Raw genomic sequence first — 23151 nt, 5'->3', positions numbered from 1 at the left:
CACCAACTTAATATCCTAGCCCTGCTCCACCTTTTCCGCCTGACTGTTCTTCTCTGGGTCCCTCTGCCCCCCTGGGTCTCTTCCTTCCGGGATTCTTCGGACGCTGACCCCCCGGACTCTCCTGTCTCCTTGCGCCGGGCTTTAGGACCCGGCTCTCTTTCCGGGCTGCCTACTGCGCCTCCTTCCTGTGCATTTGAACTTGGCGCGCGCGCCCAACCTTCCACCTTCCGTCTAACCGTTTCTTCGCTCCCAGATGGAGGTGTGGCCACCCCTGACTCGTGCCCTCCCTCCTGCTGTGAGCTGCCAGCGCTTGCCCCCTGGCTCCTTTCCTCTTCCCTGTTCTCTGGCGGTGACGCTGGACCCGATCTCCAACTGCTCTCCTCTGATTCCCCTCTGGCTCTATCTCCCTGGGGTGCCCCCCTAAACTCCCCCCTTGCCTTGGCCACTGGTGCTCCTTTCTGTGAATCCTCCGACTCACTGGAGAGACTCGGAGATCTCGGGTCGTCGTCATCGCTCATCCTTTCTTCTGCCTCCTCCCCTTCGCTCTCTGTTTCCTTCCTTGCCCTTGCCTCTGCTCCTGAACCCCTGACATCCATCCCCCCCTCGAAGCCCCCCACTCCCCCTTCCCCTCCTTCCGGTGCTGGAGCTGGGTGCTGCTGCGTCAAGGAGACGAATGTCGGGTACCGTTCGGTTCCCGTAGCGGGCCTCCCTCCGAAGTCTTCCGGTTCTTCCTCCCTTCTCTCGTCGACGACGGTCACCTCTGCTTCCATCTCTGTGCCGCCGTGCTCGAAACCTGGATCGTCCCCGAAAATGTCCATGTCCGTCTCTCCCTCGCTTCCTCCAGGCGGCGTTGCTCGGCCTGGACCTTCTTGCCACTTCCTGCGCCACTGTTCCTCTGGTTTGTCGTCCCACCAATACGAGGGTTCTGAGGCAGATCCCGAGGGCGACCCCTCCGGGGAACGGACGTCTCGTATCGGGTCCTCGTCCGAGTCGAACCCCCGGAACGTGCTGCCCGAAAGCGTGGGTGTGAAAAGCCAGTCGTCGAAAAAGTCTGCTGGCATCGGTCTATGTGGGAAGAGGGCATGAAACTCGTCTTTGAGCAGAGGTTCGTCCAAGGCGTAGTCCGGCACCCAACTGTTCGCACTGGCCGGGGTGCCCTCCCTGGCGAGAAAGTATTCTACCCCTTCTTCCCCCCATCTGGAATCCAAAATCTCTGTGACTTCGTTGATGCGCTCCTTCTGTGCCACTCCTGCGTGCCCTGGTCTGTCTCTGGCCGGACTCTGCGCCGTTCCGGATTCCTGAAACCTGTGCGGTGCCTTGTAGGGAGTGAGCACCGATCTGTGGAATACCGGATGCATTCTGGAACCCTCCGGAAGCGCCAGCCTGAAGGCCACCGGGTTGACCTGCTCTTCGACTTGATAGGGCCCCAGTTGCTTATGCCCTAGTTTCTTCTTGGCCAACGACCTGGCCGGCACTGCGTGGGCTGCTAACCAGACCCAGTCCCCCACGTGTAGCTCTTCGCCAACCCTTCTGCGTTTGTCCGCTTGTACCTTGTATGCGTGCTTGGCCAGTTCCAGGTGGCGCCTCAGCTGATCGTGGACTTCCTGCAGTTCCGACGCGAACGCATCTGCCGTCTGCGGCTCCCCTTCCCCCAGCCTTTCCAGTCCCGGGAAGGTTCTGGGGTGCCTCCCGTTGTTGGCGAAGAACGGTGTGACCCCCGTGGACACGTGCTTCGTGTTGTTGTAAGCGAACTCGGCGAGCGGCAGGTAATCCACCCATGTCGCAGGCTGTTGATTTGCATAACACCTCAAGTACTGCTGCATGATGGCATTGACCCGCTCTGCTTGCCCGTTGGTTTGCGGGTGTCTCGCCGACGCCAGGTTGATCTTGACGTTCAGGAAGCCCATCAGCCGCTGCCAGAAATTTGAGATGAACTGCCGCCCCCGGTCGGACAGAATAGACCGTGGCAGACCGTGAACCTTGAACACGTGGTCTATGAACAGTTTGGCGGTTTGTTCCGCCGTGGCCACCTTCGCACACGGGATGAAATGTGCCATCTTGGAGAACAAGTCCACCACCACCAGCACTGCCGTCTTGCCCCTCGAGCTGGGCAGATCCGTGACAAAGTCCAGGGCCACCCTCTCCCAAGGTTCGGCCGGAGTTTGCAGCGGTTCCAACAGTCCGGCCGGCGGTCTAAGCACTGGCTTCGCCCTCTGGCAGGTGTCACACCTCGCCACGTAGTCCGCGACCTCCCTTCTCATTCCAGGCCACCAGAAATCCCTGGCTACTAGTTCCACCGTCTTCTCCTTGCCGAAGTGCCCTGCAGTGGGCGCGTCGTGCATCTGCTGCAGCACCTTGGCGCGAAGTTCGTCTCCCGGCACGTAGATGGCCCCTTTACGGATGAGCAATCCATCTCTTAGCTGGAAACCGTCGGCCGCTGCTTTGCCCCTTTGCACCTCTGAGATCTTTGCTTGCGCGAAGGAGTCCCCCTGCAACGCTCGTCGCACCGCCTCCAGATCCACGGTTGCCGCGGCGCACGCCCACACTGTTGGTGCGAAGATGTGCATGGCGGCCGCTGGCGTTGCTTCCTCCAGATACTGTGGCTTGCGGGAGAGAGCGTCCGCCATGATGTTGGTGTCCCCCGGGACATACTCTATTCGGAAGTCGAAGTTCGCAAAGAACTCAGCCCAACGTATCTGCCTTTGGTTCAGGAACTGTGCCGTGCGCCAGTGCTCTAGGTTCTTGTGGTCCGTGCAAACCTGCACCGTGTGCTTGGCGCCGATCAGAAAGTGCCTCCACGCCTTGAACGCTGCATGAATGGCCAGCAACTCCCTGTCCCATATGGTGTAGTTCTGCTCGGACTTGCTGAGCTTCCTGGAGTAAAACGCTCCCGGTCGCCACACCCCCTGCGGGTCTTTCTGCAGCAGGACCGCCCCCACGGCTCTGTCCGAGGCGTCAGTCTCCACCCTCATCGGCTTGCTGGGGTTGACATGAAGCAGCTGCTCTTCCGACGCGAAGAGACGCTTGAGTGCCTGAAAGGACTGTTCCGCCTGCTCTGTCCAAATGAACTTCTTTTTCTTGGAGCTAAGCGTGTCAGTGATGGCCGCCGTCTGCATAGCGAAGCCCTTGATAAACTTGCGATAGAAGTTCGCAAAGCCGACAAACCGTTGGACCTCCTTCCGGTTGCGCGGGCTCTTCCAATCCAACACCGCTCGAACCTTGGCGCTGTCCATGGCGAGCCCCTTGTCAGACAGCTTGTAGCCCAGAAAATCCACCTCCGTCACGTCAAATTGGCACTTCTCCAGCTTGGCGTAGAGCCGATGGTGCTTCAGCCTGTTCAGTACTTCCTTGACGTGTTTGTCATGCTCCTGTTGCGACTCCGAAAAGATCAGGATGTCATCTAAGAAACAGACGCACGTCTTGTAGAGAAGTCCCGCCAACACGTGATGCATGAATGCTTGAAAAACGTGGGAGCCATTTTGCAATCCAAAAGGCATAACTCTATATTCGTAGGTCCCCAGTGGCGTGAACATGGCTGTTTTCCACTCGTCTCCCTCCCGCATGCGAATGAGGTTGTACGCACCTCGCAGATCCAATTTGGTGAACACTCTGCCCTTCCGCACCTTTGCGAGGAGGTCGTCAATTCGGGGCATGGGGAAGTCCGACGGCTTAGTCACACTGTTCAAGGTCCTGTAATCCACTACGAGCCTCTTTTGGGGCGTATCCCGCTTCTTAACGAAGAACACCGGGCTGCCTCCCACCGCCTTGGACTCTCGGATGAAACCGCGCTCCAAATTATGATCTATGAACTCCTTGAGTTCTTGCAGCTCGTCCTCTGACATGGAATACAGTTTCCCCTTAGGCAGCGCCGCCCCTGGCAGCAGGTCAATCTTGCAGTCATATGGCCTGTGAGGGGGTAGCCTGTCTGCCTCCTTCTCGCAGAAAACTTCCAAAAATTCTGCGTACTTGTGGGGAATCGCTTGCAGCGTGCCTAGCAGTAGCTGTGACTCCTCTTCCTCTCCTTCCTGCCTGGGCACGATGCAGTGTTCAGCACAAAAGGAAGAGCCGAAGGTCAGCTGCCTCTGGTACCAAGCCAGCGTTGGGCTGTGTTTGTCCAGCCAACTCATGCCCAACACAATGGGCGTGTCCGACAATTGAGTGACGTTGAAGCTGATGACTTCTTGGTGATTCCCAAGTCGCATCACCATCGGTGGCGTCTGCTGCACCACTTGCCCTCCTAGCAGCTCCCTGCCATCCACCGTGACCACCTGCAGGGGCAGTGTGGCCGGCAGCAACTGTATAGCATGCTGGTTGACAAAGTCCTGCCCCATAAAGTCCGCATTGCTGCCTGAGTCAATGGTGATTGGCACGTCCATGGTGATGCCATTGGGCAGCTGGAGCGACGCGGTGAGCCTCACCACTGGTTTGGGCGGGAGGGGGTTCACGGGCTGTAAAATCTCTGGGGACTGCATCATTAATACGTCTGGCTGGGCCCCAGTGCCTCTTCCTCCAGCCAGACAGCGTCGTTTCCCTGCTGTGGTTCTCCTTGCTGCGTTGCTGCAGTCGCCATTGCTGAGGCTGCAGTGAGCTTGTGGAGCCTCTGGGGACACTCTTTCGCCATATGCCCTGGCTCCTCACAGACGTAACACTTCCTGTTCCCTCTAGGAGGCTTCGCTTTCACTGCTGCTGGTGCTAGGGCTCTGGTTGCTGACTGAGCCCTGGCACCTCCAACCTCCATCGGTTCAGCTCCTCCCCCTGGCGGAGGCGTGGATTGCGTACGTGCTGCTTCTCTGGGAAAGAAGGAGGAGCCCCTGGCTGGTTCGCGCCCTCCACGCCCTTCGTCCCTGCTCCACGGACGTCCTTCCAGCCGTACCCCCACTGCCAGCGCCCTCTGCACGACCTCCTGGGTGGTCCGGGGTCTCTCCCCCCTCGCAATCTCATCTTTTACAGAGCTGTTTAGTCCCTCCCAGAAAAGGTCTCTTACAGGGGTCGCATCTCTGTCCCATTCTAGGGCACTGGCCAAGGCGAAAAAGCGGGCATGGTACTGCCGTACGCTGGCCCTTCCCTGCTTCAGTCCATGAATCTGTTGCCGAGCAAGATCCACGTCAATGCTTGATAAAAAACACGCATCCATCGCTTTAATAAAGGCATTCGCATTTTGGAGCGCCGGATCGTTATCCCTCCATAAATTGCGCAGCCATGCTCTGGCATCCCCATGCAAATAAGACATGATGAACCCCACTTTCTCTTGCTCATCTCTAAAATCTTTACTCAGCAGTTGCAGTGCACACAGTACGTCTGCTTTAAAATTGGGATACTGTTGCAGGTTCCCATCGAAGTGAGAGACCAGACCGCCTGTGCGTCTCCCCAACCCAATCCCCTCTGGTTTGGGTGTCTGTTGCCCTTGCTTCGTAAGCACTTCCAACCTGACCTGGAGATCCCTGTAGGCGGCAGCTGCGTCCTCCTCTCTCTTCCTGGATGCGATAGCCTCGGCATTCAGCTGTGACACTGCTTCTCTGAGTTCCGCTATCTGCTGTTCAGCCGTCATGTCGGCTGCCGTTCGTGAGCTCACTCGTGGGCACCTGCTTCTCTCCTCTCCTCGAGGCTGTAGATGCCCACAATACGGAGACGGAGCTTACTGTCAGGGTTGCTTCAAGATCCTAGCTCACAGAGGATCACGCTAGCCAACGGTCATTAAGTAAAAGTCTTTATTGAGTTACAGTTTCCATTCTCAAGCTGCTGCGTGCAACCCTACGTCTAGTAGCTAGATCGGCGAAGCTCCGTCTGAATCTCCGCCCCTTGTACACCAACTTAATATCCTAGCCCTGCTCCACCTTTTCCGCCTGACTGTTCTTCTCTGGGTCCCTCTGCCCCCCTGGGTCTCTTCCTTCCGGGATTCTTCGGACGCTGACCCCCCGGACTCTCCTGTCTCCTTGCGCCGGGCTTTAGGACCCGGCTCTCTTTCCGGGCTGCCTACTGCGCCTCCTTCCTGTGCATTTGAACTTGGCGCGCGCGCCCAACCTTCCACCTTCCGTCTAACCGTTTCTTCGCTCCCAGATGGAGGTGTGGCCACCCCTGACTCGTGCCCTCCCTCCTGCTGTGAGCTGCCAGCGCTTGCCCCCTGGCTCCTTTCCTCTTCCCTGTTCTCTGGCGGTGACGCTGGACCCGATCTCCAACTGCTCTCCTCTGATTCCCCTCTGGCTCTATCTCCCTGGGGTGCCCCCCTAAACTCCCCCCTTGCCTTGGCCACTGGTGCTCCTTTCTGTGAATCCTCCGACTCACTGGAGAGACTCGGAGATCTCGGGTCGTCGTCATCGCTCATCCTTTCTTCTGCCTCCTCCCCTTCGCTCTCTGTTTCCTTCCTTGCCCTTGCCTCTGCTCCTGAACCCCTGACAATGCTGCTCTATAGTAACATTTTATCCCACATTTCCCCCAAGATGGCACTCCAACCACTACACCTCACAGACTACACCTCACTACACAATTCACTCATGCACATGACTACCGTCTGAGTTTATAACACTTAATTATTCAAACACTTCAAGACTGAAAGCAGAATGTGAGAACTGACTGCATGGAAAACAGTGGTGATAGGTTTTGGATGGCCTGTTCACATGTGTAAAGTATCATGTTGCAGGCATGGCAGGGCCAGAACGTCTCATTTTGCTGCCTGTGGTGAATGGGAAGCGCTCCCCACTACCTCTGCCCGCAGTGGACAAGCGGCACTGGCATCAGCACTGATTTCCAGTGCCACTTCTCTGCCACTGGCAGAGGTTGCGGGACAGGCAGGGTGTTCATGGCACTGGTTTCACCTGCCTCATGGGTGGGCTCGGCCTGAGGCACAGAGTGATGAACATGCACCTGAGAACAATACTCAGACCTTAGATGCATTTCAATCAGGGTGCACAGCCCTTACCCATATTTATATCTGTATCCCTGCATACCCTCCAAGATTTCTCTGGTGAAAATAGGGACATCCTATTCCATAATAATAATTTTACTACTGATATCCTGTCCATCTGACTGGGTTGCCCCAGCCACTCTGAGCAGCTTCCAACATATATATAAACATAATAAAACATTAAAAAACTTCCCTATACAGGGCTGCCTTCAGATGGCTCAGGGGTGGCACAACTCCATACCCTCCAACATTTTTCTGATGGAAATAGGGACATCCTAAGGAAAAGCAGGACATTTTGGGATCAAATCAGAAACTGGGACACCTGTTAAACCAGACTGTCCCTGGAAAATAGGGACACTTGGAGGGTCTGTCCCTGCACCCCTGTCCCTAGACAGGGCAGCCATAGCTTCAGGGAATGTCAATTTAAAATAGGAACATGCCAGCAAGTGGAAGGATTAACTTCCTTCCTCAGTCTTGATTTGAGGCGTCCCTCTATGGCTGTTTTTAATTGCACCACATCTACTTTGACTCTGACCTTTCTGCAGTATATTAATGCTGAAGGAAAAGCAGAGACACAACCAAATAAGGTATAACTGGTACCTTCAGCACATAAGTAGTGGAGTTGAGGTCATTCAAGTGTCTGTGAACAGCAACCCCAGTGGAGATGCTCTGCAGGGTAGCTTTGCTTTCGTCAATGGACCGAACTGCCAAGCCAATATCATCAGTCAAATCCCAAATGCATTTGTCACAACCTGGCAATGAAATGAAATGAAATATGGGCAGTTGAATGGGGAATACATCACTGCTGGAATCTTGAAATCCACTGATTTCTCTTAGAAAAAGGAAGTTTCTATTAGCTTTTCCAGTTGTGAAGATAAAATTGAAATTAGAAAAGACAGTTCCAAGAGGATGAGAGAAAAGCTACAAATAAGGATAACCAATTCATTATGTTGTCAAGATCTCCTCACTTGTAATCCCATATAGCAATATTGTTTTGCATTTTGAAAGGCAGTACCCATTGTAATCTGGCACGTTCTCACAACTCTATCCAAATAAATATCAAGATTTAGCATAATATAGAAACTGTCCACTATACCAGGCAAGAAGAGGAAAATGGCTTAACCCCTAAGCAGGTTTTCTACAAAAGAAACAATTTTAGCTATTGAAGAGTGATTTCATAGACACACTTTTTATATTATGTCATGTTATGCAGAATATGTCTGTATGTAATTTTGTGAAAAATGTATTTGCCCCCCAAAAATTGCCATGAAAATATGTAGAAAAAGCTGCATCCCCTGCGCCCCCTAGCTAAAGACATATTCAGGACTTAATTTCTAAAAGAAGTGCCAGGTTTAGAGTTGCTGCATCCAAATCTGTGCCTCCCTCCAGGAGCTTGGTATCCCCTGTCCAACAGGACATGTGGGGAACACAATGCTCCACTTCTGTGCAAAGGCTCCAGATAATGTATGAACTGGGTTTCCAAATTACAAATTACTCTGGAATCCCTCACCCCACCAATTATTACATGTTTCGTTCTAAACAGCACTGCCATTAGAAGCAACTGTGTCATCGTATCACTGAATCAAGTCTTTGTTTTTAGAGTTAAGGGCAGACAGTATAACCACAATGGACTGTGTTTTGTATGCTGGGGAGCACTGAGGTTCAAAGTCAGTGCAGTGGCTAACAAGTGAAGGTTATTGCAGATATGCTGCTGCTGCTATTATTATTATTATTATTATTATTATTATTATTATTATTATTATTATTAAAATTATGAATAGCTTCATATGAAGCATATGTAGCAAAATAAAAATAAAAATCATTGTGTTTAGAAGGCCTGCTTGATTCTTGACTCCTTTCCTGATATCCTTGATACAAGAGGCTGTATTTGGCCTGTCAGGACTTTTACTGGACAGAGAAGCTTCCTGCCTTTTTCAGAATGACCAGCCCCAAAATGAGTAGCCACATGATTGGAGGGTAGGACTAATGTGTGCCACATGGTAAATAATGGGCTGGGATAAGTATTAAATTCATCTACCACAGGCCCAAGTACTAATTTGCTGTCCTGGCTCTTTCTCCCACACCGCTACTGAACATTATTTCAGATATGTTTTCATGGCTGCCTCAGTACTGGTCACTAGCATCACTAGCATAATCTTTTTCTTTAGGGTGGGGGAAAGGGACAGAGGGAAATAAGCATAATCACATAATCAGACCATAACCCTCAATGTATGTCCTTCAAGATAAAGATGCTCTGGAAAGGGGGAAGCTGGAGGACGTTGACAGCGCAGCCAATGTTTCATATAATTGCTATTCTTACTGATTACTGGGCAATCTGTGACTGGAGGAGGCATTGGAGGTTCTGCTAGGCATTGCCCTGTTCGACGGTCACAAGGTCCTCCTCTGCAATTGCATGCTAGGAAAGGAGAGAGAGAGAGAGAGAGAGAGAGAGAGAATTTTATAGTAATTGTTTAAAACTGGAAACCTACAACCAAATACTTAACTTCTCTTCTTAGCTCCTTCTTGGTTCCCCACCCCTTCTGATCCTTTCCTTGAATTTACATTGTCTTCATCTACCATTCACATGGAGTCCCCTTTTTCAGTATTTTCATAGCTCTACACGGTCTCCTTTCCTGGGAGCTCTTTCCGGTTCTCAGCCTCTCATGCATAGCTACTGCCCCCATGTGATATTTTGATCTCTGCCAAACTGATGTGCTTTCGTTTGCTCATAAAAAAACTGAACTGTTAAAAAATTCAAACTGCTATAGGCAATAGCTGAACAATTTCTATTCAAAGTAACTAAGTAACATTAAATACATTACTTATGAGGAATAAATTTAAAACCAGAATTCCAAAGGTGTTTTGTCGTGTAATAACAATGCCATTTAGCATTTCTTTATCACATTTGAGTGATAAAATGATAAAGCACAGTCCTAATGACCTACAACAGAGAAGGTGGAGGCAGATCTTAAATGGAATATCTCTGTATGTTTTCTGTTACAATTGCACATATTACTGCTATACATGACTGAAGTAAAATAACGGTCCTTTAAATCTCTCACTGCTTGAATTGTTATTTATTACTGCAGAGATTAAGAACCACAGTATATCACACACCACTTAGAAATTCTGTGCTCTTCTAAAGTTTGCATTTCCAGAGTATGTTAAAACCTTCTGGCCATTTCATCTTATTATGGCTTCTAAAATTAGCTTTGTTCCCAGGGGTAGTTTGTTTTAAAGACATGTAATGTATACATTGCATGGCTAATGAAACACTGAAAAGCAGACAGAAGCCTTTTATGGTTAGCAATGTGAGCATATTAGTCTGCCTTAGTTGCAATGACACAAAAAGTGGGGCAGCTAATGTGGCAAAAAGGGAAAAGAAGCCTCTACCTGAAAGTAGCTCCAAAGCAGTGATTGGTGTATTTCACTGGTTATTAGCCACAACACCAAAATGAAACATCCAAGGCTATAGGTCTCTAAGTATTAGATGTGGGAATAAATAACATGGGAAGATTTTTCCTCTGTGCCATTCTTTTAAGTTTTCCAAAGGCATTGTTAAGGCCAGCCTAGATGTGTCATTAGACCTTGTAAGTCATTAAACCTAAAGGTAAAGGTAAAGGACCCCTGACAGTTAAGTCGAGTCTCAGACGACTCTGGGGTTGCACGCTCATCTTTCTCTATAGGCCAAGGGAGCCGGCGTTTGTCCACAGACAGTTTTTCTGGGTCATGTGGCCAGCATGACTAAGCCGCTTCTGGCACAACGGAACACCGAAACCAGAGCAGTGCACAGAAACGCTGTTTACCTTTCCACCGGAGTGGTACCTTGCAGTTTTTGGCGTGCTTTCAAACTGCTAGGTTGGCAGGAGCTGGGACCAAGCAAGGGGAGCTCACCCTGTTGCGGGGATTCGACCCTCTGATCGGCAAGCCCAAGAGGCTCAGTGGTTTAGACCACAGTGCCACCCACGTCACCCATTAGACCTAGTAAGTGCTTTTTAAAAAACAAAACAGAAACCAACAACCTACAAACAGCTTGTGGGGTTGGGAGGGCTACCCCAATCTAGCTTGCCCCCTGCTTACCCATAGGCAGCCTATCAGAAGCCACACTTTGGTTCCCAAATGTTTTGGAAGTCGAACGGACTTCCGGAATGGATTCCATTCAACTTCCAAGGTATGACTGTAATAACAGCAGTAGTATTAATTAAATAAATATATCCATTAAAACATTCTCAAAGTGACTTACAAGATAAATATACAATAAACTGGTCAAAAGCAATAAAACCATACTAAAATGTACATGGACCAAGAATCAATACCAATATCCTTTCCCATCCAGCTAAAAGGTGAACACTAAGAACAGGCCTAAAATTAAACCAATGTTGGAGCCAGGCAAGCCTACTTGGGGAGAGAATTCCCAGGCAATGGGCAGCCACTGCATGGGGCCACTCTTGCATTATCACCCTCTGCAGACCCTCTGATGATGGTCTTAGAGTCCAAGTAGGTTTATATGGGGAAAAGTGTTGGGGTCAAAAACAATACAAGGCTTTATAGGACATGTAAATCAACTGGTATCCAATGCAGTTAAGCCAGAATCCATGTTCTGTCTGGCTTGGGCCTAGTCAGCAACTGGACTCCTGAGTTCTGCACTAGCTGCAATTTCCAAGCCATCTTCAGAGGCAGCCCCACATATACTGCATTGCAGTAATCTAAGCTATAAGTTACCAATGTGTAACTGTAGCAAGGCTATCCACATCCAGATAAGAGTCATGGCTCGGCTACCATCCACAAGTGACAGAAGGCACTCTGCAACACAGAGGCACCTCCAAGGACCGTAAGGGATCCAGAAGCACTCGCCAGCTCTGCACCTGCTTCTTCAGGGTGTGACATGGCACAAATCCATCCAGAATAGGTTGCACTCCATCCATTCAATTTGAGGAAACCCCTGTTAACAGAACCTCAGACAGCCATTCTGGAAGGATACCATAGCTGGTAGTACTGAAAGCTGCCAAGAGATTGAGGAGAATCATTTTCCATTCAGTCAGAGCAGCATTAGCCAACTTCCTTTCTATAAACCTGCAAAAAGCAGACTGGCAATAATAGAAAGATCTCTGGCCCCAAACCAATGAATGGGCTTAATATGAACATAGCAAATACCTGTGCATATTTTAGCATTTCTGGCATCCCCATAATAACCAGGAGCACATAGTTCACAGTTGAACCCTGTAGTGTTGCGCATGCAGTTGCGACACTGGCCTGTCACTTCATCACAATCCTCAAAGATCAGGTTAGGATCGGAATTGCCACTGCAGTCACATTTTTTACAGGAACTGCCAATCACCAAGGGATTTCCATAGTAACCTGGAGCACACCTGGAAGGAAACACAAATTCAGCACTGATTAATGGCAATGTCTTGTTAACTCGTTTGCTTGGGGGCATTCTCTGTGGTCAAGTCAACAAAATCAATGTAAGGTGAGGGGCAGTCTGAAGACAGGGAAGTGCTGTGCACCCAATTGTCAAGGTCTGATCATGATCTGGTAAATTTTGGATTGGTGGCCATTCTCCCCTGCAGGGATTCTGGACCTGTCCAGATGGTCCACCCTTGGAGACTGATGGAACCTGATAGGTTCCTGAATGTTCAGGTTTTTTCCCAGTGGAAAAAGCAGACAATCCTCTTGAAGCTCGCATCTTACTGTGGAATGGCAAATGAGATGGGCAGTAGACACAACTGCCTTGTGTGTCCTCTTTGCCACTGTTGAGCCCAATGGGCTCGTTGGTTTTCTATGGGCTATGAAGCAAGCTGGATTAACAAAGATTAGAGTGGAAGTGGCACAAATCTCACTCTGATGTTGAACAGACACTGGTTAGTGCACGTGATTGTGCCTACCATGTGGATGTACAGGCAGTGAAGGGGGGATAGATACTGACCCAATATAATGCCTTGCCCTGAGCTGGTGTGTCTTGAACCTGTCAACATGGGGACCCATGAGCCAAAAGACTACAAACTGGGACCTCCAGAGAGGGTATGTACGCCTTCAGGTACTGGGCCCTTCCACAACAGGAATTCTGCATCACCCAATGCTGGATCAAGATATTTTGATGTGTTCTTCAAAATTCAAAATTTAAACCAAAGAAGAATTTTAAGCCCTGGATGAAAGATAATTCCTGAGTTTCCATTTTGGACTCCCATATTCATTCATATTTCTGGATAATTTCGGTAGCTCCATGAGTTGTGGGGAATTTCTTGCTAAACGAAGCACTGTTTTTCCAGATCTGACAAGTTCTCATAATAACCTTCAGATGACAGCTAGCTTTTCTCATTCTCAATCCAAGCAGGTCTGTCACTGTCACTGACAGCAGAAAGACTTTCTTTGCCCATTTAAAGCTGGGAGGGAATATAAAATCTGTATCTGTAAAACCAAATGTATGTTGTCAAGATAAATGGCACAAAGGTTCCTTAACGTTTGCACCTGAAAACGTACTTACCTTTCACAGTTTGGCCCTGCATAATTTTCTTTGCACATACAGCGTACCACTCCATTTTTTCTGTAACAGGAAACTGCAAAGCTAAGCATACATAAAAAAAATAAATCAGAGATTATGGGTTATGCCACCATCCACTAAAATATTTTGGAGTGGGTTTTGTGTGTGTTTTTTTAAAAGAACTGTTGTGATCAGTCAATCAACAGAAGGCAAAGAAAGAATGTGGTCTGTGTATTGTTTCCCTCACAAATGAAAAAAAGTATCAAGGATTCTGGCTTACATTCAGTTTTTTCATCTGCTTTTCTATGAAATTATTCTCCAGAGTTAAAATGAGTGCATTTATTTGCCTTGTTTGGAGACATTTATAGCATCAGTGAGATTTGAGGTTTTCAGTTTGCAATTTTTGTGAAAAACAATACTCATACACTTCCTTCTGTAACATTTCAATGACACCATCCCAACAGAGCTTTAGATATTTTCCCCATGAATGGGTTAATTTCTTAAGAAACCGCTCTTTGGGACACAGTAACAGGCCAAAAGTATTCCTGAGCCTTTAAAAGGAGGTTTCATTACAAAAAAGCAATAATAATAATAATAATAAAGTGGTCTTACAATTCCAAGCGAATAAAAAACCTAAGCACATTTGCAAGGGTTTGGAGCAGCTGGTATCCAGTTGTTCCAAACAAATGATAGCTCTTTTTAATGAGAACTCTTCCACAAGTTCCCAGGATATCAGATATGGATGGAAATTGTTTGGCCAGACAAAAATATTGAAATAAAATCCACAGAGATGAATCCCAAGAACAACTGTGTATATAATGAATCTGCCATCTTAGAGCTTTTGATACCGTATTTGTCAGACTTCGTAAACACATTGGCATGTTATTCATGGGGCTCGTTCCTTTGTTGCAAGCAGAAGAGCAAGCCCTATCTCCTCTCACACTTTCAAGGTATGAAATCTGATTCCGCTTCCATTTCCCTCGCCATATAAAACAAAGGGATGAAGAAAGGGAAATAAATCATTATAATCATTTAACCCTTTACAAACCCAGTTAACTGACCGGAGAACTAGGCTCTCTCTTTTTTAATTACTCTTTTTTAATTACAAGTTAATAAGTCTAAAATCCTATCCCTTGTAATGGCAGACAGAAATTGGGTGTTTTGCTTAACTTCCTACTATCAGAGAAAGTCTTGTTTTGAAGAGAAGCCATTAAGCTGTGATGAAACAGAACATGTGGAGTAGTTGTAGCTCAGCATACAGGTCCCTTCTAAAAAACGGAAAACCCACCGTTTTCTGGGAAGGGATTACCGGGGGACATAAAACAAGCCTACAGGATCAGGCCAGTGGTCCATCTTGTTTAGCATCCTGTTTTTACTGGGAAGCCTGAAAAAAGACCTGAGCACAACAACACTCTAAGCACTCCCAGCAGCTGCCTCCTGTTGAGATATTCCGTTCCACCTTAAGAACAGATGTGTGGAATTGTTGCATGTCACATGTCTGTTTACACTCCAGCACAGCTTGCTGGGAACTTCTATTTGTGTATAGCTTTTGCTTATGCCGTCTTGCTTGGACACGAAGGAGATTGGACATGTTTTCCTTTTGTCCTGCTGTATGCTGAATAAACTCTTGTAAATATGCTCACACAACTTCTCCTGCCACTTCTGTTGCGTAGCGTTTACTCTGCCGAGTAGTGTGCCCTAGCTTCTGAAGATCGGTGATGCTGCACCAAGGACTGGAGATCACCTGGCACACTGGCCGGTGGGCTGGGGCCAGCTGGGGGCCTGCCAATTGCCCCAGTTTCCTAGGTGAAGGTAGAAGACAGCCATCACGATCCATACCCACTGATAGACTTAACCTCCATGAAGGACTGCATCCCAAACTCTGCCATAGTCAGCTGATGTACAAGCATGTAGCCCCAACAGCTACACTGCGGAAGGGAATTGTATGTGCAGCATCCATTTGCATGCAATTCTTCATCTGTCTGTGCCGAGCTGACAAATCCTCTGTTTTTTCAGCTCCAGGCAGGAGGCAGGAACAAGGATTTATCAAGAGCTTGCTTATGTGCATTGGCATGCCACATAAAGACCAAGGGCTTCTGAATGGCTAGACTTGATATATTGCTGAAAAGCAGCTTCACCACTGTAATAAATGTTGTTGCTGTTTGCGGAACCTTGTATTTTGCAAGGCTCCCAATGGGTGGTACACACAATGTAGTGAATGTGTGAAGGTCAGGGACAGGCCTTACCATTGCCTAGAAAGGCTAATTTTATAGAGTATCTGCATAACCAGCCATACTGCACAATAATATAAAACAGTGATAAGTGGATATGAATATATTAAAGCAATAGAATTGCCCAGAATTACCAGGAAATGTGCATATTAACCATTCATAGACTACATAGATTCTGTCATTTATGCACACAGCTTTATGTATCTTCCACTGCTTTTGGTGAATGCATGCATCATGTTATGCCCATGCTCTAATTATGGAGATTTGCTGTAAGTAACATATACCTATGATAAGCAGGGGTGCTTTATTTTAGGTCACTAGAACATTGGTCCATCTGGTACAGAATTGTCTACTCTGATAGGTAACAGTAATCCACTGACTTATGCAGGGATCTTTCTTATCCCTTCTACACAAGCTCTTTCATTGGAGAGGGTGAGGACTGAATCTACTAAATTCTACTAAAGAGGTAAATGGGGAACCAGCCGATGTCATATCACAACAGGGCTCAAAATGGCGCCCACCAGTTGTGTTTGGACAGGAGTCCAAACTGGAGGGATTAGACATGTCAAAGCTGTGCATCTGATCCCCCATCTATCAGCAATGCCAATGTACAAGCCATCACATAGTTCAAAGTTTTAAAAGAAAAGGGGATTCGGAGATAATCAAATGAATTGTACTTCTTTGTGTGCTTGTTGGAATTGCCGGCGTGACTGGAGAAGTAATAATAATAAAAAAAGGAAAAGCGATTGGATTTTCCCAAGCTGACAGTAAAAGCAGATAGGTCAAAATTACTTGTTCTTTTGTCATTTCTCCCTTCCCTTAGAAAGTCTCATGGAATCTGGCCATAAGATGACTTAGCAGCAGGGAGAACAGCTGCTGGAACCAATAACATAAATCGATTGAGCATACTTGGCAACCAGTGGCAAGGGACAAGGGCAAGGTTGGCAGAAGCTGGGTGCTCCTCTGGTGACATCTCCCAGGTAGCCATCTGGACATTGTTCACAGTGGTCTCCGGTTGTGTTTCTTTGACAATCCTGCAATTAAATAGAAAGAAGGAGGAGGACACTTGTGAACATCAAAGGAAGGAACTTTGAATTCATGCCTAGCAGAAAGCATTAAAATAAACGTCCTTGGCAAGCAGAATGAGAAAACCTTTGCCCTTTACCAAAACCTTCCAGGAATCGACTGAGTAAACTGAAAGGGCTTCGAATTGGCAGTGCAGTGCCAATGGAGATCTTTTGAACAGTAATGCTAGACTGCCAGAGAATTTTTTGACAAAACAGCGTACAAGAGCAACGCTATCTCTGGAGGCATATATCTGGAGGCAGTTCTGACTCACTCTGTACAACTTTTGTATCTCCTACAGTAAAAGAAGTTGTTAGCATTCAGAATTGTCCAATAAACAATCCCTTTTATTTATATCTCCTCATTCAAGACTGGTCACTGTTGTATATTCCGGTGAACCTACAATTGTTATTACGTTTCAAAGAGGACGCATACTGGTATGAGAAGTCTGGTCCTTCTTTGTAAAATAATGATTGAAAGGGAGTCTCAGTGAAAACTGCAGGTTAGCAGTGATTGAAAGGTTGGTGTTAGTCACTTTATTAAGAATTTGCATATTCATTATTCTTAACAGAGTGGTGCATAACATTGTTGCAGCCTTCAGAAAATGAAAGAGAAGAAAATGATCTTTTAAAAACCCTCTAATTTCAACAAAGCAACATGGTTTAGTGATAAGGGAATGCGGGTAGTGCTGTGGTCTAAACCACTCAGCCTCTTGGGCTTGCCGATCGGAAGATTTGCAGTTCGAATCTGTGCCACGGGGTGAGCTCCCGTTGCTCTGTCCCAGTTTCTGCCAACCTAGCAGTTTGAAAGCATCCCAGTGCAAGTAGATAATTAGGTACTGCTGCAGTGGGAAGTTCATGGTGTTTCCATGAGCTCTGGCACTTCTCACGATCCTCTGTGCACCAGTAGTGGTTTAGTCATGCTGGCCACATGACACAGAAAGCTGTCTGTGGACAAACGCTGGCTCCCTTGGCCTGAAAAGCAAGATGAGCGCCACACCACATAGTCACCTTTGACTGAACTTAGCCATCCAGGGGTCCTTTACCTTTAGTGAAAGCTTTTAGTATTTTTGTTTTTTAAGAACTTATTTGCAGTTTGTAGAGACTTTATACATCACTTTGCATTTTAGTCATTTGAAAGCGCAGAGCAGAATTTTATGTGTTTGCTACTGTAATACATATCCATGCCACAAATGTTCCCTGAGTGTCATGTTCAAGCCTTCCAACTAATAGCTGTGTGACACCTGTGCCTATTGCTGCTAAAGGCAGTACCAGTGACAAAACTCCTGTGACAAAGCTCAATTATCTGTGAGAATCAGGGTCAACCCGACATTAAGCAGAGCAAAACAATTGCCTCAGGCACCAGATACCGGAGAGTGGGAAGAAGTGACAATGTATTGGAGAATGCCTGCCTGACATTCCCTAAGCTAGCCTGCTTGTTTCAGGTGCAATCAGCAGCAGCCACTGAGGTAGCTTTCTATTGCTCTCTTGGCATTCCAGCACAGTGGGTTGCTGCCTTGGAGAGGGGGAGGGAGGAGGCTAGAGTCCCACCTGTGTCACTTCACCAGCTCTATTTGTTCAGCCTCAGGCAAAGAGCAAGAACAAGGTTTTATCAAGAACGGAGGAAGGCCTGTTAATGATCTGCCTTTTCAGTCAGATACCATTCATTATTACTTTTGACGAAATATGCATCCACTTACCTGGGACTAAGCCTCACTGCATTCAGTAGGTCTTAATTCTAAGTAGACATGGCTAGGATTGTGCTGCAAGTAATCAGAAAAGGCTACTTACCAGACAAACACCAGATCCATCAAGGCACTTGTATGCATTGTTGTTGCACTCACATGGGCTGCAGTCTCCTGAGTAAGTTCGGAAAAACCCTTCCTGGCATCTCTGCAACACAAATACAAGAAAAAAAAAAAACATTAAGTAGGCATACATGATTGAGGTTTCACACAGGTTATTAAGGGTTTTGGATTGTGTGTGTGTTGTTTTTGTTGCTAAAACAACCTTGCATTTTTGTAACCCTTTGTTATAGGAACTACAAGGCAGGCCAACAACATAAAAACATAGGAAGCCGCTTGATATTGAGTGAGACCATTGGTCCAGCTAGCTTATTATTGTCTACACTGGCTGACAGTGGCACTCCAAGGTTTCAGGGAGCAGATACTCCCCCCGGCCTACTTGGAGATGCTCTGGATTGAACCTGGGACCTTCTACACACAAAGCTGATGCTCTTATCCCTAAGCTGCAGAGATGGGTGATGGAGGAGCAGATGGTTGAGTTGGTGCTGAGAGAAGGGCAGAGAAGAAGAGACTTGTGAGGAGGTTTACAAGGGAAAGAAATGAGGTAGGGTGTGCACTGGATTTTACCAGCCAGGCCTCTAATAGACCTTATTACTGGACATTTCAGATAACAGAGCTTCAGATAATAGACATTTTTGTACTTCCATGACCAATTAGTGAGAAGATTAACAGGCTTTCAGATTCAGTATCATGTAAATAAGGATACAATGGGAGAAGATATGGAAAGTGACAAGCCAGGGGTGCAGAGCTAATCCGAATGTAGGCTATTTGTATCCATTAATAATAGCTTTCAGGTGACATTTACAGTTTAGCAGGTTGTGAAGGAAAATATCAGGGGAAGAACTGACTTCAGGAGTTGGGTGGTGACATTATGCGATAACCAATAAAACCCATGAATACAGGCATAGAGCTGTTTAGGATCATACACACAAATTATCAGCTCTCTTTCTCTCTCTTTGTATATCAGGAATGGGGAGCATGTGGTCTTCCAGAAGTTATTGTAGTTTTAGGCTGTGTACACACTCCTGTTTACTCTGCATCCAGTGTGCTCTGATTGCTGGTTTGGGAAGAAGTATACACACAATGTGAACCACAATCCATATCTATCCTGCCATTTCTTATGAAATACGGTACTTCGATCATCACCCCCACTCCAAACAAGCTTTAATTGAAATAGAGAAAAAGAGCCACCCTGTTGCCATTTAAGCTGGTAATATGTACACAGTCTAATTCCCATTAGTCCCAGTCAGGATGCGTGATGGCCATGGATGATGGGAGCAGTAGTCCAACAGTATATGGATTCCCCAGACCTGCTCTTGATGTTGTTGCGTTGACTACTGATCACAAGAAGCATGACTCTTTCCTTGCAATGGATGAAAGCAGAAGAGTTCTGTTGAAGCTTATTGAGTTCTGAATATCAGGTCCAGAATGCTATCTTTCTCTGAGGCTGCTATCGTCATTATCTTTGTCTTTATTTCTTGAGACAAACCAGTGATGTTCCATTACGCCTCTAGTACTAAAAAAGCTCATCATCAGAGCATCTGGCTGGCCGAATTATTTGCCTTACTTAATGTTCCTTGGTGCATAAAAGAACTGATTGGTGTGTGTATGCAGGTCTGGAATTGAATCAAACTGGCAAACTGCCCTTGGCTTTCTTCATTGCATGGACAACAATTAACCCACCTCTCCATTCCCTGGCCTGTATCTGAACTTTGGAAACAGTTGGTGGGCTGAAATATCAAGCCTGTATTTCAATTGTTTCTTTAGGATTAAAACACTTATTGGCTCTGGAGGTCGGTTCAAGCCCGGGGGGTTGGGATTCTTTTTCCAGTCTACAAATGAGAAAGCATGTTTATTCAACAGTTGTTTTACTAATCCCAGAAACATATTTTAAGTTGTTTTGACACCTGCATTTTTTGTTGGAAGACAGAATAGTACATCTGCAGTCCCATAATGCCAAAGCAATGATTGTTTTCTTCCTTTGGGCATTTTGCTATGCCTAAATCAGACAATAAGTGATATTACTTCCTCTTCCCTTTTTGCTTCTTTATCCTGCATTAGCCAGTATTAATGGCATAGCGTAAAGCTGTCAGCGTAGAGATAACAAAACATGATATAAAAAGGAAAGGAAGTGTCATGGTCAAAGCAGAAACAAAGCAAACCCGCCTAAAACAGGATGTGTGTGAGCTGGAAAGTTCTTCTTTTTTAAAAGAAAAGTAAAGTGTGACAAAGGGACACGGGTGGCGCTGTGGGTAAAAGCCTCAGCGCCTAGGGCTTGCCGATCGAAGGTCGGCGGTTCGAATCCCCGCGGCGGGGTGCGCTCCCGTTACTCGGTCACAGCGCCTGCCAACCTAGCAGTTTGAAAGCACCCCCGGGTGCAAGTAGATAAATAGGGACCGCTTTCTAGCGGGAAGGTAAACGGCGTTTCTGTGTGCGGCTCTGGCTCGCCAGAGCAGCGATGTCACGCTGGCCACGTGACCCGGAAGTGTCTCCGGACAGCGCTGGCCCCCGGCCTCTTGAGTGAGATGGGCGCACAACCCCAGAGTCTGGCAAGACTGGCCCGTACGGGCAGGGGTACCTTTACCTTTACCTTAAAGTGTGACAAAGGATTAACAGTGCCTTATGGCCTAACAAAGGGGTAGCCAATGTGATACCTATCATCCCTGATCATTGGCTATACGGGCTGGGGCTGATGGGAGTTGAAGTTCAATAGCATGTAGACACCATCACACTGACTATCCCTGCCCTATCAGAATCCCCATACAAGTGGCAGTAGCATAGCTTCTTCCTTTCTTTCCTATGGCTTGTGCCTTTACTTATTTTTTATTTTTTTGCTGCTGCAGCAGCAAGTGATTTGGCATCATTCTGGGGCACTGTGGGAAGAAAACGGCAGCCATCACAATTTTTAAAAAATGGTGGAAAATACTTGAGGGGGGGAATGCAAAGCAACCTTTTTTTGGAAGGGGGGAGTAGAAAAAGAGAGAAAAAATTCAAACATTTTCTCAGGAGAATGTACTCTGAGAAACTTCAGTTCACATCTACCTAAGGATTGGTGAGAAAAGTCCCAAAGAATTACTAGATATGCAAATTATATATAGTCCCAGAAAGGTAAGTTTGCCTTTAAATGTGAAGTGAATTGAACTTCTACCCCCAGCCATACTATCTGACAACATCAACTGATTGCAGTAGTGCTGTTTTTGTTTACCCTTCGCTTGTTGCACTCAAAATGAAAGGTGGGTCTAACTTACAGAAATTCCAACACACATCCAGGGGAAGGGCTGAGCGCTCTGGCAGTACTGTGTTTTATCCTGGGCTTGAATGGCTCCATTCAGTTCAGTGGGATTACTTCTGAGCTGATATGCACAATAAAATCATATAGTGCTCAAAACTAGCCACTAAAATAGATGATATTCTCAAACTGACAATAAAAAGCACATTTTGTTCAACGGTGAGATACTGAGCCCTTATATACAGTATGTCTACAAACATTATATGTGTCGCTTCAAGTCAAACAAACCTGTTGTCAGATCTGAATCCCTGTCTCAGCCTCTTGGTCTAAAGTGAAGAGTCCCAAAAGACGCTGCTTAAAAGCAGTATTGCTCAAGCTGTAAAATTTGTCATTGGCCATGGAAGCTATAGCAGAAAGCTGTGGGATGGGCTGGCATGGGACATAGCCTTGCCATCACTTGCTCTAACGTGTTTGCCTCCAGTCTAATCCTACTAGGGCCACACTGAGTGGAACCCTGGAAGAGCAGCTTCCATAGGACTTCTGTTATGCAAGGCATGGCTTTGCATTAACTTTATACAAACTATATTTTCTGTTTGGGCTACAGTCTCTAGCAAAATATATGAACTAATGTATGGAACATATATGAAATATATGAAACCAATTGCATCTCCTTCCTATAAATTCTGCCAGCATGCTCCTCCTCTTCAGGACAGGTCACAGAGTAGAAAGTTCAAAGAACATATTCCTTGGTCCTTCTGTTTTATCACTGAAAAAAGAGTAAGCAGATCACCACCATGAGCACATGGTTTGGTAGTATTTTTCCTGTGGAATGAATACATCTGAGCCAGGGTTCTTGAAATGGTACATCATGTTATATTATAGAGATGCATGCTGGTGGCTGACTGTGGTTGCCCCAATAGAACCTTCTTTAATACTAGTAATTTAATTTCCACTGAATACCAGTTTCTGGGAACTGCAAGTAGGGACAGCCCTACTGTACAACAGCTCCTGCTTCCTAGGAACATCTGGTTGGCCACTGTGAGAACAGGATACTGGACCAGATGGGACTTTTGCCTGATCCAACAGGACTTTCTTTATGTTCTTATGCTATTAAATTGCTGTTAGAAATTGCTTTTAAAAATTGGAATGCATCTCATCCAGTTCTACTGTTGAAACTAATAAAATCTAGCTTGGGAAGCTGCCCAAGGACCTTATGAAAGCTACTCTGAGCTCTTTGTAAGCATTTAATCCATGTAATAAATAGGTTAGTAAAATGAAAAACAGGCTCAGGGTATATGCTTTGGTTACCTTTTGGTACAACAATGGAAGGGAACAAAATATCATTTTCAGGTAAGTCATTACTGCAGGGGTAACCAATGTCCAGATCTTGTTCAACTCTAAATCCCACCAGTCCCAGCCAGCATGACCAATAGCCAAGGA

At 46.8% G+C, this 23151-nt stretch overlaps 1 protein-coding gene across 1 annotated transcript in view; it reads right to left on the bottom strand.

The window, feature by feature from the left end:
• Positions 1–23151, bottom strand: part of LAMA4 (laminin subunit alpha 4) — a 79352-nt gene that overhangs the window by 39634 nt on the left and 16567 nt on the right. The window contains exons 2-7 of the mRNA XM_028723210.2: positions 18469–18570; positions 16523–16647; positions 13386–13466; positions 12056–12270; positions 9222–9317; positions 7502–7653 (exon numbers count right to left, since the gene is read on the bottom strand). Of these exons, the coding sequence (XP_028579043.2) occupies positions 7502–7653; positions 9222–9317; positions 12056–12270; positions 13386–13466; positions 16523–16647; positions 18469–18570 (771 nt within the window). The remainder of the gene's footprint in view (positions 1–7501; positions 7654–9221; positions 9318–12055; positions 12271–13385; positions 13467–16522; positions 16648–18468; positions 18571–23151) is intronic.

The sequence above is a fragment of the Podarcis muralis genome, chromosome 3, assembly GCF_964188315.1.
Source record: "Podarcis muralis chromosome 3, rPodMur119.hap1.1, whole genome shotgun sequence".
NCBI classification, from domain to species: Eukaryota; Metazoa; Chordata; class Lepidosauria; order Squamata; family Lacertidae; genus Podarcis; species Podarcis muralis.
Note: the sequence above shows the minus strand (reverse complement) of the source record. Positions and strands in the feature narration are given on the sequence as shown.